We start from the raw sequence: 14,190 nt of genomic DNA, 5'->3' as shown, positions 1-14,190 counted from the left end.
GGAGAGCATTTTATCAGCTGTGGGTGAAAATATTTGGTGTTTATCCCTTGCTTATCTGCCAAGGGCCTTCTGGGGCCTGATTAGGGGTGGCAAAGCCATGTTGAGCTGGAATGAGCTGGGAAGAAGAATCACATCCCGCAGGGAATTTATCCCCTGGGCACGCTCTGAGCTCCATCCCAGCTCCCCGCGGCCAGGGGTGATGCCAGGGTTTGATGTCCACCCTGGGAAAGGACCATTCTTCCCTAATTTAGCCAGGATTGAGTGATTCCTGCTGGCAATTCCTGCCTTCCAGGGGACTGCTGGGGAGTGGGAGGGGGAGCTCCATGTTTTAAGCTGCAGCTCCCCGCAGACCTCATGGAGCTGTATCCCCCCCCTGCCTGGGAGGTTTGTTTCCAACTCTCCTGTGCATCCAGAGGAGAATTAACTGCTTTGGTGTGTGTGGCCCTGCGTTTGCACATGGAAAAGCCAAGTAAATAGATGAGATTGCTGGGGAAACTTCAGAGAAAATCAGCCACAGCTTCTCCCACCTTCCCCTCCCTGGGGTTCCTGAGCATCCCCGAGTAGAGCTCGCAGGATTCTCTCCACCCACACTTTTTTTCCTTACTTTAAGCTCTTCCCACCCTCTCCCTGCAGTGGTTCACCCTCCTCCCTCCCCGCTGAACCCCGCTGCTTTCCCAAACTCCAGGTGCCCTCCCAGGGAGGGGGCTGCGAGGGGCTGGGATGCTCCCCTAGCCCCACGGGCTGGGAACGCTCTGGCTGTGACTCAGCGCGCTCGGCTCTTCAGGAACGGGATTTCAAGGGATTTCACACCCCAAACACAACCCCAGCTTCCTCTCGCTCAGCAGAAACGAGACATCAGGAAAAAAAAGAAAAAAGAAAAAAAAAAGCAGCGCCGATTCTGGTTTTTCTTTGGTGTTTATAGAGCCAGGCTCAGCTTTGAAGGGACCAGGGAGATCCATGGAATTCATGGCAGTGATGGATATGGATCCGCCTCCCCCCAGTTTATTTGTATTATCCTCATCATGCATTTTCTAACCAGAAAAAAATCCTCTCAGGTTTGAAGCAAATGGTTGTGATGTTGCTGTGGCAGCTGCACTTTGTCCCCCCACAATTTTGCAGGCAGGGACACAACTCCCAGAGGGACAAAACTTCGGTGCCAGCAGCAATTTTGAGGCGTGGGGTGAATCCATTTGGTTTAAAAGCTCCAATAAAATCCATACCTTTCATCTTTTTTTTTTTTTTCTTCCTTCTTTCTTTCCTGCTCATCCATCTTCCCCCCCCACCCAACCCTCCCAGAGAATCATATTAAAAAGCAGTGATTTAAAAACCAGGAAAATTATGTAAAATTGTAAAATAGAACAAAAAACCTCCAATAATCGAGGAACAGGCCTGACTTGAACAGGGTTATTTTTTAGAGGTTTTACTGAGACAGACATAATTACCAAGTGGCATCACGATGCTGATAGAGATATTTACTGCTGCACAGGAGATTGGCAGTGCTCCACTGACTTCCCTTTGTTTCTGGGAGAAGAAAAGGGATTTTTGGGGTTCCTTGGCCTCCGTGGTGGGGTGAGGATGGGGAGTGGGATGGAACAGGACCCCCTGTGCTCCCTCTGCCTTCCCTTCCCAGCTCTGCTCCCCAACCAATGCTGATTCATGGCTTTTCCTACCCCTCATCCCTCTTGGTACCAAATTCCCTGGATTGAACCATTTTTCCAGCGGACAGCACCACTTTGGGATGCTCTCTGTGCCCCCCAGAGGGGCAGGTTGTGCACAGTAAATGCTTTAATCACCTTTTTAATTGTCCTTTCCCACTAGGAACCAACCTGGCTCCAGCTCCTTGCTTGTTCCCGCCCTGCCAGAGAGTGGCAAACTGGTTTTAAGTGGGATAACACTCCCCTGAGTAAAATCCTCTTTTTTTTTTTATCCTTTCACCACCAAGTTGATGCCATCACTTCCAAAAACATCGAGTGACAGCACCTGGCTGTGGATGGCAGGCAGGAGGTGCCTCATTTTGGTTTATATTTGACCCACGGAGGAAAACACAAAGGGAAAAAAATCCATATATTTTTGTTTTCTTCCTGTAAGGCACCACACCCCCGGTTATTGACAGGGAAATTATACAGCAGAGTGGTGTTTGTTTATAAAAGAAGGGTGATTCACGCTGCCACAGGAGCTGGAAAGGGTTAAACCCAAAATTACACCGGTCCTGGCGGAGAACCATAAACAGGAAGTTCTCCTGAAAAAAAAAAATTAAATTTAAACCTGGTGACTCAGGTTGGCTCCAGAGCTGCTCAGGGAGGGTCACGGGGGGTGCAGCCCTGGATTATTCCCGGTGGGTAATTACAGCCTTGGTTTGAAAACAGCGGGAAAAGTGGGAAGAGCAAGGTTTGGAGTTTGGATAATCGGGGTTTTTCGCTTCCTCTCGCCCGTTCTTCCATTGCAAACTCTTCCTCCTGTTGCACACAGTCGGATTTTTCAGCAGGTTACACTGATAAAAACATTTCCTGGGGGTGCAGCTGTTGGATGGAGCAGTGCTGGGGACTTGGGAGTGGAGCTGGTGGGAAGCAAATGGAAAACCAGCAGTGGGAAAAACCAGACTGGGAGGCAGCAACACAGCCCCAAAATCCATGGTTTCATCTCTGGTTTGGTGTAGCAGCATGAGAATTTGGGCTGGTCCAGTCCAGATTCTCAGGAGGGGACTCGGACACTTTCCCTGAAGCTCCTGGTGCAGATTTGGGATGGAATGGAACTGAAAATTGGCAGTGGAAGATTCCATTTGAATGGAATGGAATTGAATGAAGCTGAGCTGTAGGTGAAACATCTTTGGCAAAAAAACACTTGAATGTCATTATGACCTCGATTTTTTCTATTTATTTAAAGCATCACAACCCAGAAAACATTGGGAGATTTTGGCTGAGATGCTTTAACCAAGCAGCACCTCTTTAACTTAATTAAATCCATTGACAACAGCAGTTGAATTCCTGGATTTTCATTATACTGATAGGTGAAAGAAATCCAATTATTTTCAGGCTGCCTGCGTGGCTGCTCCCAGCTGACCCAGCCACCCTTACATATGTTGTGTAATTTATTTAGAGTACTCTTCTCATTCAGGTAACCCAGATTTTCCTGGGAATTAGGGATTTTAAGAATGAAGGCTGTGCTGGCAGGTGAGCCTCTCCTCCAGCTGTTGGAGCAGAGGAATCCTTTGAAGCAGCTCGCAGCTCCAGACACCGGGTTGTTACTTTTTTTAATATCCTCTTTCTAAATATTTACAGGCTTTCTTTGGGATTTTTTTTTTTTTAGTATTATTTTATCCTCCCCGGCAGATTTGGTTTTAAACAAATGGTTTAAAGTGGTTTTTGGTTCTTCAGCTGCTTGTGGAGCATCCTTGCCTTGCTTTGGGGTGGAGGGAGGTTGTGTGGGGCTGAGCTCAGGGGGAATCAAAGGGACCCACAAGGACCATCCAGCTCAGCTCCTGGCCCTGCACAGACACCCCAAAATCCCACCCTGTGCATCCCTGGGAGTGTTGTCCAAATGCTCCTGGAGCTCTGGCTGTGCCCATTCCCTGGAGAACACTCCCAGTGCTTATTCCAGCCTTTGGGGGAAGAATCTTTCCCTAAAATCCAACCTGACTCTCCCTTGGCGCAGCTCCAGCCGTTCCCTGGGTCCTGCCACTGTCACAGAGCAGAGATCAGAGAGCTGCCCCTCTGGAATGCTGAGAAGTCTCCCCACAGTCTCTCCCACCCTTTCCCTCTCCGGGGGGTGCACAGTGCCTGGAATGAGGGGCTGCCACCCCGGGACACCCCCTGCTGCCCCCAGACCCACGCCCAGCACCGGGCCCAGCACCAGCGCTGCTCACACATTCCCTTCTCCTCTCTCTTTTCCAGGATCCCGTTCAAGATCGGGCAGCCCAAGAAACAGATTGTACCCAAGACAGTGAGTAAACCAGTTCCCCCTTTTTAGCTCCAGCCTTGGATCATGTGGCTGATGAGTCAAGCCAGCACTTTGACTCGTCCCATTTTGCAGCGTGTGGGAGGGAGCTGGAGCAGCAGAACCTGTTGCCGCGTGTGACCAGCGCTCGGCTCCTCGTGCGAGGAGCGAGGGGGAGCCCCATCCAGGCAGAATATTTTGGTTTGGGATCTGTTGAAATTATAATTTTTTTTTTTTTTTTTTGGGAGGGGAGCGTGTGTGTGCGGGGTGGGGGAAAAGAGCTCTCTTGGTCTGGCACAGTTTTCCTCGGAGATGGCTGAACGGGTTTGCTTCCTTCCTTCCTTCCTTCCTTCTTTCAGCAATGGCTTGTTTGTTCATCCTTTCGGAGCAGATGGAGGAGGAGGAGTGGTTCAGATCGCTGAATATAACTGTTTCCAAAGAAAGGCTTATAAGCTGAGATGCTTAGTGCTCGGGCGTGAATTAATTTGTGCTGCACAGCATTTGCTTTAAAAGCAAATTAAAAAAGCATTTTGTATTCCCGTGGATTTGAGGCTCCTACCCCAAGTGCTGCTGCTTGCAGCTGGCTGTGGTATTTTCCCTTCTTAAGCAGCTTGGCTTTGCATTTGTCCCGTGCCAAAAAAAAAGCTGTGGAACCTCCCAGGAGCTGGTCCTGAAAACTCACCTGGACACCTGCTCTAAAAAGGGAGCCCTAGAGGCAGCGTGGGGCAGAGCTTGTCCCCCTAATGGCGTTGGTGACCTAATCCCCTGCACAGACTGACATCCCTGATCCTTCCTCTCCAGGACACCCAGCTAATTCCGCAGGATGCGTGGGCACCCGTGTTTGTGGGGCAGTTTCTCCTTGGGACATGACATTTTCCCTGGAGGCAGAGGGCTAATCCCACCACTCCCTTCAAGGCTTGATTGTCATGTTTTATTTTAAAGGATTTGGTGGTTGTCTGCTGCCGTGGAACAGCAATTTTCTGTAACAGCTCCAAACTGTCAGTACAGAATTTAAGCCAGGCAGGCAATGAAGACAAGGACTGGTAAAATTCCTCCGTGGTTTTCCCGTGTTTTCAGCTGCCCTTTTCCAGGGGCTGGTAATCCACCAGCAAGGTCTGTTGCCTGTGATCCCTGAGGTGAGGCAGCCCACCCTCAGCTCTTCACACCTCTCCCAGCTCGTGTCAGGAGTCCCCACATTCATTACCCCACAATATTTTGCCTTTCCTGGTGTTCCCAACGCCGATCTCCTTCCAGGCTGGGGCAAGAACCAGCTGCTCTGCAGTTCTGGGTGTCTTGGCCAGCTCTGCTGGGCATCTCCAGCCCACCCATTCTCACATCCCAGTTGAATACATTCGATTTCCTTGCTGGTTTTCCCTCCCCTCCTGCTGTTGGAAGAGGTTTTTCTCCCCTAAAATCAGCCATCTCTGTGCTCAGGCTCCCTGCAGATGAGTGGTGGCACCTCTGAGATCTTCCCTTCCCCGGAGCTGCTGGAATGTGCTGTTCTGAAGCAGTTGGCAGCCTTTGCTTATATATACATGTGTGTGTATTAAATAGAACAGCTCAGAATATCTGGCAGGCAGAGGTTCATTCAGCACCCAGAGCCTTTCCAGGCCTTTTCCTTTTCCTTCCTTCCTCCCTCAGCTCCCCAGGAGCAAGATTTTGTGTCAACAAAGTTGGGAACTGATTTCTAAAAGGCTTCCACTTGCCCTGGGATGATGATAATGATGATGATGGTGGTGGTGGTAGTGGTGGTGGTGGTGTTGCTCTCCAGGCACCAGATACAGGGAAAGCAGAAAACAGGAAGCCCAAAACCTTAGAACTTCACGCCCAGCATAGAGTGCAGCTCTTCAAAGCAGAACAAACGGCAGGAAACCATGGATATCCCCCGGGATCAGGCATTCCCTGCCGTGGTGTGGAAGGGATGGGGTTGCTTTGAGCTGCAGGCCCCCAAATTTACCTCCCAGTTGCAGGCTGAGCCACTCCATCTGTGCAGGCGTTGGGGAACAGCAGCAGCAGCCAAGGGCTGGGATGTTCCAGATGCTGGGCTCCGGAGCCCGCTGCAGGAAGTGGGAAGGTGTGGCATCTCCAGGGCTGCATCCCAAGCCCATCAGAAGGGAAGTGGTTGTGGGTAGAGGATCTCCCACTCACAGAGACCGGACCACAAAAGAGGGGGTGAGGGGGAAGGATAGAAAAAAAAGCAGCGTTTGTTAGGATGTAACTTCTTTGGCTCTCCATGAGGTCTGGGGCTGGAGTCAGGAGAGGGGGGTGGCTTTGCCGAGAGGCTCAGCGAGCCAGAGAGGCTTTTTTGTTGTCTGGGTGCTGGGGCTGGTGTCACATCTAGGCCGGGAGTAGTCCTGAAAAGCAATTTGCCTGGGCTGCCGAGGAATTAGTCATGACTCCCTGTGCCCACTCGCTTGTGATCCTTTGGAGAAGGGCACGGTGTCAGCCACAGTTTAGCTCTTGAGGGAGAAGGAAACCCCGGTAGAAAATATCAGCTGGTGAACTGAGGTGATCTCCCCCTCCCCAGACATGGCTGTGCTTTGTTTCCACCTTAACCTGGGCAAATCCAATTCCAGACAGCATAATCTCTCCCCTCCTCTTCCCTGAAAAGAGCAGCTGTCACCGGGCTCTGGGAGCCGGGTGGGAGGATCTAATGCTCCGAGAGGACCTGCTGTCAGCAGGGCCACGGGCCCACAGCCCAATTAAACTAATGCCCAGTGATAGGAGTTAAACCTGTTAGAATTATATCTCTCCACGTTTATTGCTCAGCCACGAAGCCTCTTATGGCAGAGATGTTTTCTTCCCTCCCTCGGGACAGCTCCGCTCCCAGCAGAGGCTGCGCTGCCATCGGAGCTGTCTCGTCTCCCCAGCTCTCCTGCAGCTGAAGTTCACCTGCGTCCCCCCGAGGTTGTTCCCTGCCCTTCACCGGGGCTGGGATGATCCAAGCAGGCAGGAGCCGGGGAGCAGAGCCGGCCCTGCATCCCCGCGGGGCGCTCGGGATGGGGCCAGCGACCTCCCTCCCTGCTTCCCTCGGCCCTGCTCTGGCCTGGGCTGACTCAGACCACTCGCCCTCCTCCTCCTCCTTGCTGGCCTGAGTCAGCTTGGCAGGGAGTGGAGACCTGAGCTGCCAAACCTCCCTTCCTTGACTCATCCCAGCAGCTCTGCCTTCCCCAGGGATGTCGGACGGAGGAGCTCCGTGAGCAGCAGGATTCCACTGCAGCACCTTTCCATTGGGCTCCACCAGCGAGAGCTGGAAATCCCAAAACAATGGAGTAAATGTCATGGGAATGCTGGGGTGAATTCAAGTGATGTCAGTTAAATCATTCTGCTCATTTTCACTCTCTTCCTTCAATCTTCTCTGGCCAGGCTGGTCTCTGCAGTTGGGAGGTGCCTCCTTTTTCCCTTTGCCACTTTTCTGGGAAGCTTTCTTGCAGGATGGGGATGTGGAGATCTTGCTGGGTGGAGTCTGTGACATCCCAGATCCACCTGCTCTCTGCAGCTCTGGCTCAGAATATTCACCCATGGGACTTACCTTGAAATTCTTGATGGGATGGCAGAAGCTCAGCAAAAATTTCATCTTAGTTCTAATTCTATGGGTTTCTCTTTTTTTTTTTGGAGAAGAGGGAGAAGGAAACACACACTTCCCTCTTTTTCCCAAGATCCATAAAGATGCTGAGACCACTGGAAGATGCAGAAATCAGCTCATCTTCCTCCTCCAGGAAAAAACATAAACCCCAGGGGGACAGGAAGGTTCCTCACAGTCCCTCATTTCCATCTCTTTGTAGTGTTGGTTTCAGTCTTGCTCCATTGCCTCATGACCAGGGTGGTGATGATGATCCTGCCCTTCAAGCAGGAGGGATCTGATCACAGGTGGGAGGCCCAGTGTTTGCAAACAAAAAAAAAAGAACTGGATGAAGGAGAGAACGTTGTTTTATTTCAAAGCTTTCGAGAGCTCGTCGCTCTTGATGTAGATTTAAATAAAAACCCCGAGACGAGCGATTTTTGCATTACCCAGGCCCTGTGCCTGGAAGAAAAAAAAACCCTGTTCAATACAGAAAGTGTGGTTTGATTTGGAGTTTTCAGAAAGAGGCTGCAGAGCAGTGAGATTATTTTAATAATACGGAAACTTCCCTTCAGGATATTGTAATTTTCTTGCCTGTACTTCTTGTTCTCGTTACTCTTAACGTGATAATCCTCTCCACAGCCTCTGTCGGCTGCGTGTGACCGTGGATAGCTACTGGGAGTGGGAATTACTGTGTGCTCTGCAAAATGTTCCCAGCTTGTCCTCCTTGCAGGGCTCTGCCTGTGACTCTGCTGGGTGGGAGCACGTGAGAGCAGCTTTTCCCTCTCCAGAGGAGCTGTTTTTGTGGGATACCCGGGCTCCAGCCACGGCTGGGAGGCTCCGTGAGCTCGCAGACTGTGGGGACTGGGAGCCAGTTGCTGCCTGTGGGCGTGAAAAATAAGAGCAATCCTTGGGCAGCTGTCTCAGAGAGATGGGCTGGGGATGTGAGTCAGGCTGGGCAGCTGAAGTGTGTCTGTGTGGAGTCACCTCGATCCCATGTGGATCCTGCTCCGGCACTGGGGTGGGGGCTTTGGAGGAGCCCGGGAGGTCTGGGGGGTTCACAGCACCCAGAGGGTCACAGGGTGGGGAGTTTTTGTCTTTATGGAATGAATCCTGAAATCCCAGAATGGTTTGGGCGGGAAAGGAGCGTTGAACTCCTCTTGTTCCACCTCCTGCCATGCCCAGGGACACCTTCCACTGTCCCAGGGGGCTCCAGCCTGGCCTTGGGCACTTCAAGGGATCCAGAGGCAGCCACAGCCCCTCTGGGAAATCCATCCCAGCCTCTCCCCACCCTCACAGCCAGGAATTCCTTCCCAAAATCCCATCTAACCCTGCCCTCTGGCAGTGGGAAGCCATCCCCTGTGTCCTGTCCCCCCTTGCCTTGCCCCAGCTCTCCTGGAGCCCATTCAGGCCCTGGAAGCTGCTCCGTATCCGTTAAGCAAAGATGCCTTTTGCTCATTGCACAGAGCAAAAAAGGGACAGAAACCCTGAATATTTGCAGGTATTCCACAGCCAAAGCTTTTGGAGGAATTGGTTGCTGAGCAGATCCTCCTAAGCACAGAGAGGGAACAATAAGGGAACGACACCCCCAGCCTTTCAAAACAGGGCATGTTTTTGAGTCGTGCCCGACCCTGTGTGGTTTGTAACCAAAACAATTCACACCTAAGGCCTATAAATAGAGTGCAATAGTCCCTGGATATTTTAGCAGCCGGAACAGGCACGGGGATGGAGGGTGAGTTTTACTATGTGCTGGTTACCTGACCTGCAGGGCGCCAGCTGCCGCGGATTTCTGCGCTCCCCGAACGCCAGGCACAAGTCGTGTGAGCTGCCCCCACACTGCTCCGTGTCTGTTCTCTCCAGCACCCAATTTTAGCAGCACGAAAAGGGAGCTGGAGCTCCTGGGAGGGTTTTTTGGAGCAGAGGGATGGGGGGGAGAGAGCCCAGCTCGCATCCCCCGGATGGTGGGAGCGGATGGTGCGGACAGCTGGGCGCTGGGATGGGGCTGGAATGTGGCTGGGCACTGCCTGCCCTCGGATGGGGCTGGTGGAGTTCAAGTGCAGCCCGAAAAGATGGTTAAAGGAGGAGATTTTAAGAAAATCTCCATCTTTAACCCCCAAGCTTTTAGCAGCAATTCTACTTGAAAAGCAAACGTCCCCATTAAACGTCGTGGTGCCGCATCAAGCCTGGGATTGAAATCCCAGGGCCAGCAGGAAGAATTGGAACAAACCTTTGGATCCTTCTAGTCCTGGCTGCTCCCAGCACTCTGCATTTCCTTAATAGCACGGGAGCTTGACAACACAACTGAACCCAGTGCTGATCCCATGACAACAAACGCGCACGGATTTACTCTTGGCTGGTCAATTGAAATCCATTTGCTTCTCTGGTTGACGAGGTGTGGAATGAATGTTTTAAGTGTGTTAAAACAGTCAGCATGGAAAGAAAGTTCCTTAAAATATCTCCTATCACTGGAGGTTTGCTGCCAGCTAGCAAGTAGGAGGGAGCAGGCACTGAGGTAGCATCGGGAGAAGGCTGTGCTGGAGCTCTGAGCTCGGAGCAGAGGGTTCCCCTCCCTTTTGGAGGTGTCACAGTCCACTGGGGTTGTGCTCCAGCCCAAGAATTTCATGGGAGGGAGCTGTTGCAGGGGTAAGGGGTGTATGGAGGGGGTGAATAATGCAGGGATGGGAGGGCTCACTGGTGGTTTGGGGGGAATTTCACCATCCTGTTGAGGATGAGGAAGGAGTAAACAGCCAGGCCCACCTCAGGATCCTTAACGGGACTGGAGGAGCTGCAGCTCCCTTCAGTTTTTGGGAGAGAACACGGGTTTGTGCCCCAGCACGGAGCCATGCTAGGTGGTGACCTCCCTGCTTTTATAGCCTTCCCATTTATTCCATCAGCTCCCAGCCCGTGTGCTGGAGCATGTCCTTGGCTCAAGCTGACATGTTTGGTGTCAGCTCCAAGAGAGTCTGGAGCTCCAAAACCCCAAGACTTCCTTTACTTTTGAGGCGTAACTCGATTAAAGCTGCAGCTTGTGCTGGGCTCAGCTCAGCATTTCCCAGGGACAGCTTTCCCTGCACGCTCCAGGCTGCCCTGCAGTCCCCTGGAGCTGATTTCCATCTCTTCTTTCCACAGGTGGAGAGAGACTTTGAAAGGGAATATGGGAAGCTGCAGCAGTGAGTATCAACCACACTGGTCGGACAGGACCGGCCGCGTGCTTCCCTCCTCTCATTGCATCTTCCCAGGGAATTTTAGCCAGGGATGCTCTTCCCAGTGAGCAAATCCCTCGCTGCCCTGTAATTTCCAGTTCTTCAAGGTTTCTCTGAGTGTTCAAAGGTGTCCTCAGAAGTATTTGCAGTGGGGTTGCAGATTCTGGCAGCTTTAAAAAAAAGTGTAAAATTGCCAGAAAACTGCGGGGTCCCTGAAGAGGCCAACACCTCAGAGGACCAGGAGTGGCTTTGCCATCCTGCCTGTGTCACAGGAGCTCACACGGATCATCTGGAAGCATTTGGCTTTACCATTTGTGCTAAGTGTGAGAACTTTCAGGAAATATGCGAACTATGAATAAGAGATCACCAACTTGAAAAGGTTAAAAACCATCTGAAAACAACCCGAAAGGGTTGAGCTGCACTGAACTTCATCAAGCCTTGCCTGGATATTTTTAACTCCCACCAGAAGCCAGCATATTCAGCCCATAAATGATTTGTTGCACGTATGATACACTTGGGTTTCTTTCTTTCCAAGATTCCCACTTTGCCTTCTTTCTCCCATCTTTCAGATTGGAAGATCAGACCAAAAAACTTCAGAAGGATATGAAGAAAAGCACAGATGCAGATTTGGGTAAGTGACTGGAGGATACATAGACTGTGAACTTGGCCACAGAGAGATGAAGTGACTTTTCTCGAGATCACATGAGTAATGTGTGACAAGTCTGGAAAACAAATCCAGAGCTCAGTCCCACTCAGTTTGCTTAGTTACAAGGCCATCTGCGAGAGGCAGCTCAGCCCAGGGAACACAGAGAGTGCTGCGGGCTCAGTCCCTGTCTCCTGAGCTCTGTGGCCTTGGACAAGTCCCTTTCTTTTGTTTGCCTCAGTTTCTGCCACTGAAAAAACCCAGGAGTCATTGTTCCAGGTCTCAGATTATCCAGCAGGAGCAGCTCCAGCTGAGCCTAATGTGCCAGCAGTGCTTTTTCACCTCCTCCAGTCCTCCTTTCATCTCCTTCACGTCCCTCTCTGGAGCTCCAGGAAGGTGGGATGAGTCTGGGGGGTCTGCAGGGCACAGCTGGCCACAGCTGGCCGTGTTTCCCGTGGGAAATGCTGACCTGGCAGCTCTCTTTGGGAATAACCCAGCTCATTCCCTCGGTGGCTGCTTGTTTTGGCTTCCCCTCGTGGCAGTGGGCGATGGAGGAAGCAATAAACAGCTCTGCCTGCACGTTTGGGGTGACATCTGCCCTTGCAGGTGTCCTGTCCCGTGTCCCAGCTCCCTTCACATCCCTCTGGTTGGAATCTGCAGTGCCCAGAGAGGGATCCAGCAGCGGGGAGCTGGGAGCTGGATTTGTCGGATGCTGGTTACTGAGACGAGCAGGGCAGGAACCTGCAGCAAAGAGCTGTTCCAAACCCAGATGGTTTTTCCCAGCGTGTGGTTTGGAGCAGTCCCTGCTTGGCCCCCACAGCTCCGGAGCCAAGGCAGAGGCACCAGCACAAACAGGTGTGGGCTGCACGGGGCCAGCACTCATCCCGTGGGATCGGGGTCACAGCAGGGCAGGGCAGTGGGAAGGAGGCAGATTTGGGGCTTTCCATGATCCAGCCTCTCACCTGTGTGTGTGTGTGTGGATATTGCCTGACACAAACACACATCCGGGCTCTTTCCGTGCTCTCCCACCCTTCCCAGCACGGGGAGAGGGGTGGGAAAAGCACCAGACACCCAGGACTCTTTTCCAGGGTGAAAAGTGCCCTTTCTGAGGACTCTGGTCATTGTCAGGGATCCTTGGTAAGTTTTTCCTTGTTAAGGATTCCCCTCCCCTCCCTTGCAGTGGGCGTTGTTTATATGGAGCATTTCAAGTCCCAGAGGAGCTGTGGGAGGACTTTCTTTTTCCGTTCTGTTACATGGCAGAGTCACAAATGAGCCTTGGCCAGAGCCAGGACGATCTGATTTCTCATTTAAAGGCTTGAAATGGTGAGTGGAGGGAGAGGTACTGCACACAGCCTGCTGAGGGAGGGCTGGAGGAGAAGGAGGTGGATCAGATCAATCCCTGAGGATGGCTCTCCTCACCTGGCAGTGCCCATTCCCAACATCCAGCTCCCAGATCTGGCGAGGATGGCAGCGTTTTGCCCTCCTGTCTCGTTCCTCCAGGCTCAGGGGGTTGGTTCTTCACTGCCTGCAAACACTCCCTGGCAAGGTGGGACTGGTGGCTCGAGTCTCCACCTTCTTCCCAAAAAGCTCAGCTCAGAACAAGAGCAATTGCTGTGCACAGAAATATCCCAGTAAGGCTCTTCACTGCCCTACCAGCAAACAGGGAGTGGGGTGTTAGCAGCACTCCCTGTCCCACAACTGGACATCACTCACCCCCTTCCCCACCCTCTTTCAAACAAAATAGGGTCTTAAGAAGTAAAAGATGTTCTTTAACTGGAGGTAAAAGCTCTCCTTTGGAATAATTAATTGGAGCTACATCTCACATGTTTAATGAGCAAAAGAGCAGTGCAGACCCTCCTGAAGGCCATCCTGAGGGGCAGGAGATCCTTTCTCCTCCTCCTCCTCCTCCTCCTCCTCCTCCTCCTCCTCCTCCTCCTCCTCCTCCTCCTCCTTCTCCTTCTCCTTCTCCTTCTCCTTCTCCTTCTCCTTCTCCTTCTCCTTCTCTCTCCTCTCCCCCCTGCCCTGGCACTCTCAGAACCCTTTTTCAGCTCTCTGCAGGTGATCCCAGTGATGCAGAGGAAATTCCTGACCTAAATTCCCTCTGGACATGGCCAAACCCCCCAGTTCCCAACCTCCCAGCATGACCCTGCCACTCCCTCCCTCCAGTTCCCTTCCAGTCCTTTCCTGTGAAGGAAGACTTCATTTTCTTCCAGCCAAAGGAGTTCTGCCATTCTTAACTCCATCCCATTCTGGCACAAATCCCTCCTCAGATGTGGTCACACATATGGATTATATCCCATCTGTTTAAAGGTTTAAATGCCTAAAGCCTTCATGTTTGGATAATAGATGGATACGGTAGCTTTGTTATCCCGGAGTGAGAGGCTCGTTCTGCACTGAGCTCCCCAGCTCTGCAGCTTCTGAGCTCTCTCCATTATAATTGTGTGTAACCTTTCAATCAGAATGTTTAACCCCTTGATTTATGATCTTAAGCCCCATTATTCGGATGATTTTAACTTTTAATATCTGAGGGAGTCTTTCCAAAGCTCCTCCACAGCACGGCTCAAGCATCTGGCTTTGTGATCTCCAACTGGAATAACTTCCAGCACTGAGGAAAAAGAACATTTTTTTTTTAGTACCTCTGGCCTTTTTGTTTCTTTTTTTTTAGTCTATTTTATCCCTGTTTATATTTATGCTTTCCTTTTTATTAGTCTTTTTTTCCATTCTGTACCTTCCCTAATTTCTTGTTCGTTTGTGTAGTGGTTCTGTCATTGAATTTTCCCTTTGCAGACCAAGTGTTTGGATAAAGAGGGATGTGCCTGATGGAAAACATGGGAATGCTCAGTCAGAGC

At 51.5% G+C, this 14,190-nt stretch overlaps 1 protein-coding gene across 2 annotated transcripts in view; it reads left to right on the top strand.

Moving 5' to 3' along the window:
- The window catches only part of BIN3 (bridging integrator 3), a 190,761-nt gene that overhangs the window by 155,315 nt on the left and 21,256 nt on the right, over positions 1–14,190 (top strand). For both annotated transcript variants that reach the window (XM_068174524.1, XM_068174523.1), the window contains exons 2-4: positions 3,891–3,939; positions 10,625–10,665; positions 11,268–11,329. In XM_068174524.1, the coding sequence (XP_068030625.1) occupies positions 11,302–11,329 (28 nt within the window). In that variant the 5' untranslated portion in view covers positions 3,891–3,939; positions 10,625–10,665; positions 11,268–11,301. The remainder of the gene's footprint in view (positions 1–3,890; positions 3,940–10,624; positions 10,666–11,267; positions 11,330–14,190) is intronic.

This window comes from Anomalospiza imberbis, chromosome 28, assembly GCF_031753505.1.
Source record: "Anomalospiza imberbis isolate Cuckoo-Finch-1a 21T00152 chromosome 28, ASM3175350v1, whole genome shotgun sequence".
NCBI lineage: Eukaryota > Metazoa > Chordata > Aves > Passeriformes > Viduidae > Anomalospiza > Anomalospiza imberbis.
The sequence above is the reverse complement of the archived record's forward strand: the minus strand, read 5'-3'. Positions and strand labels throughout refer to the sequence as shown.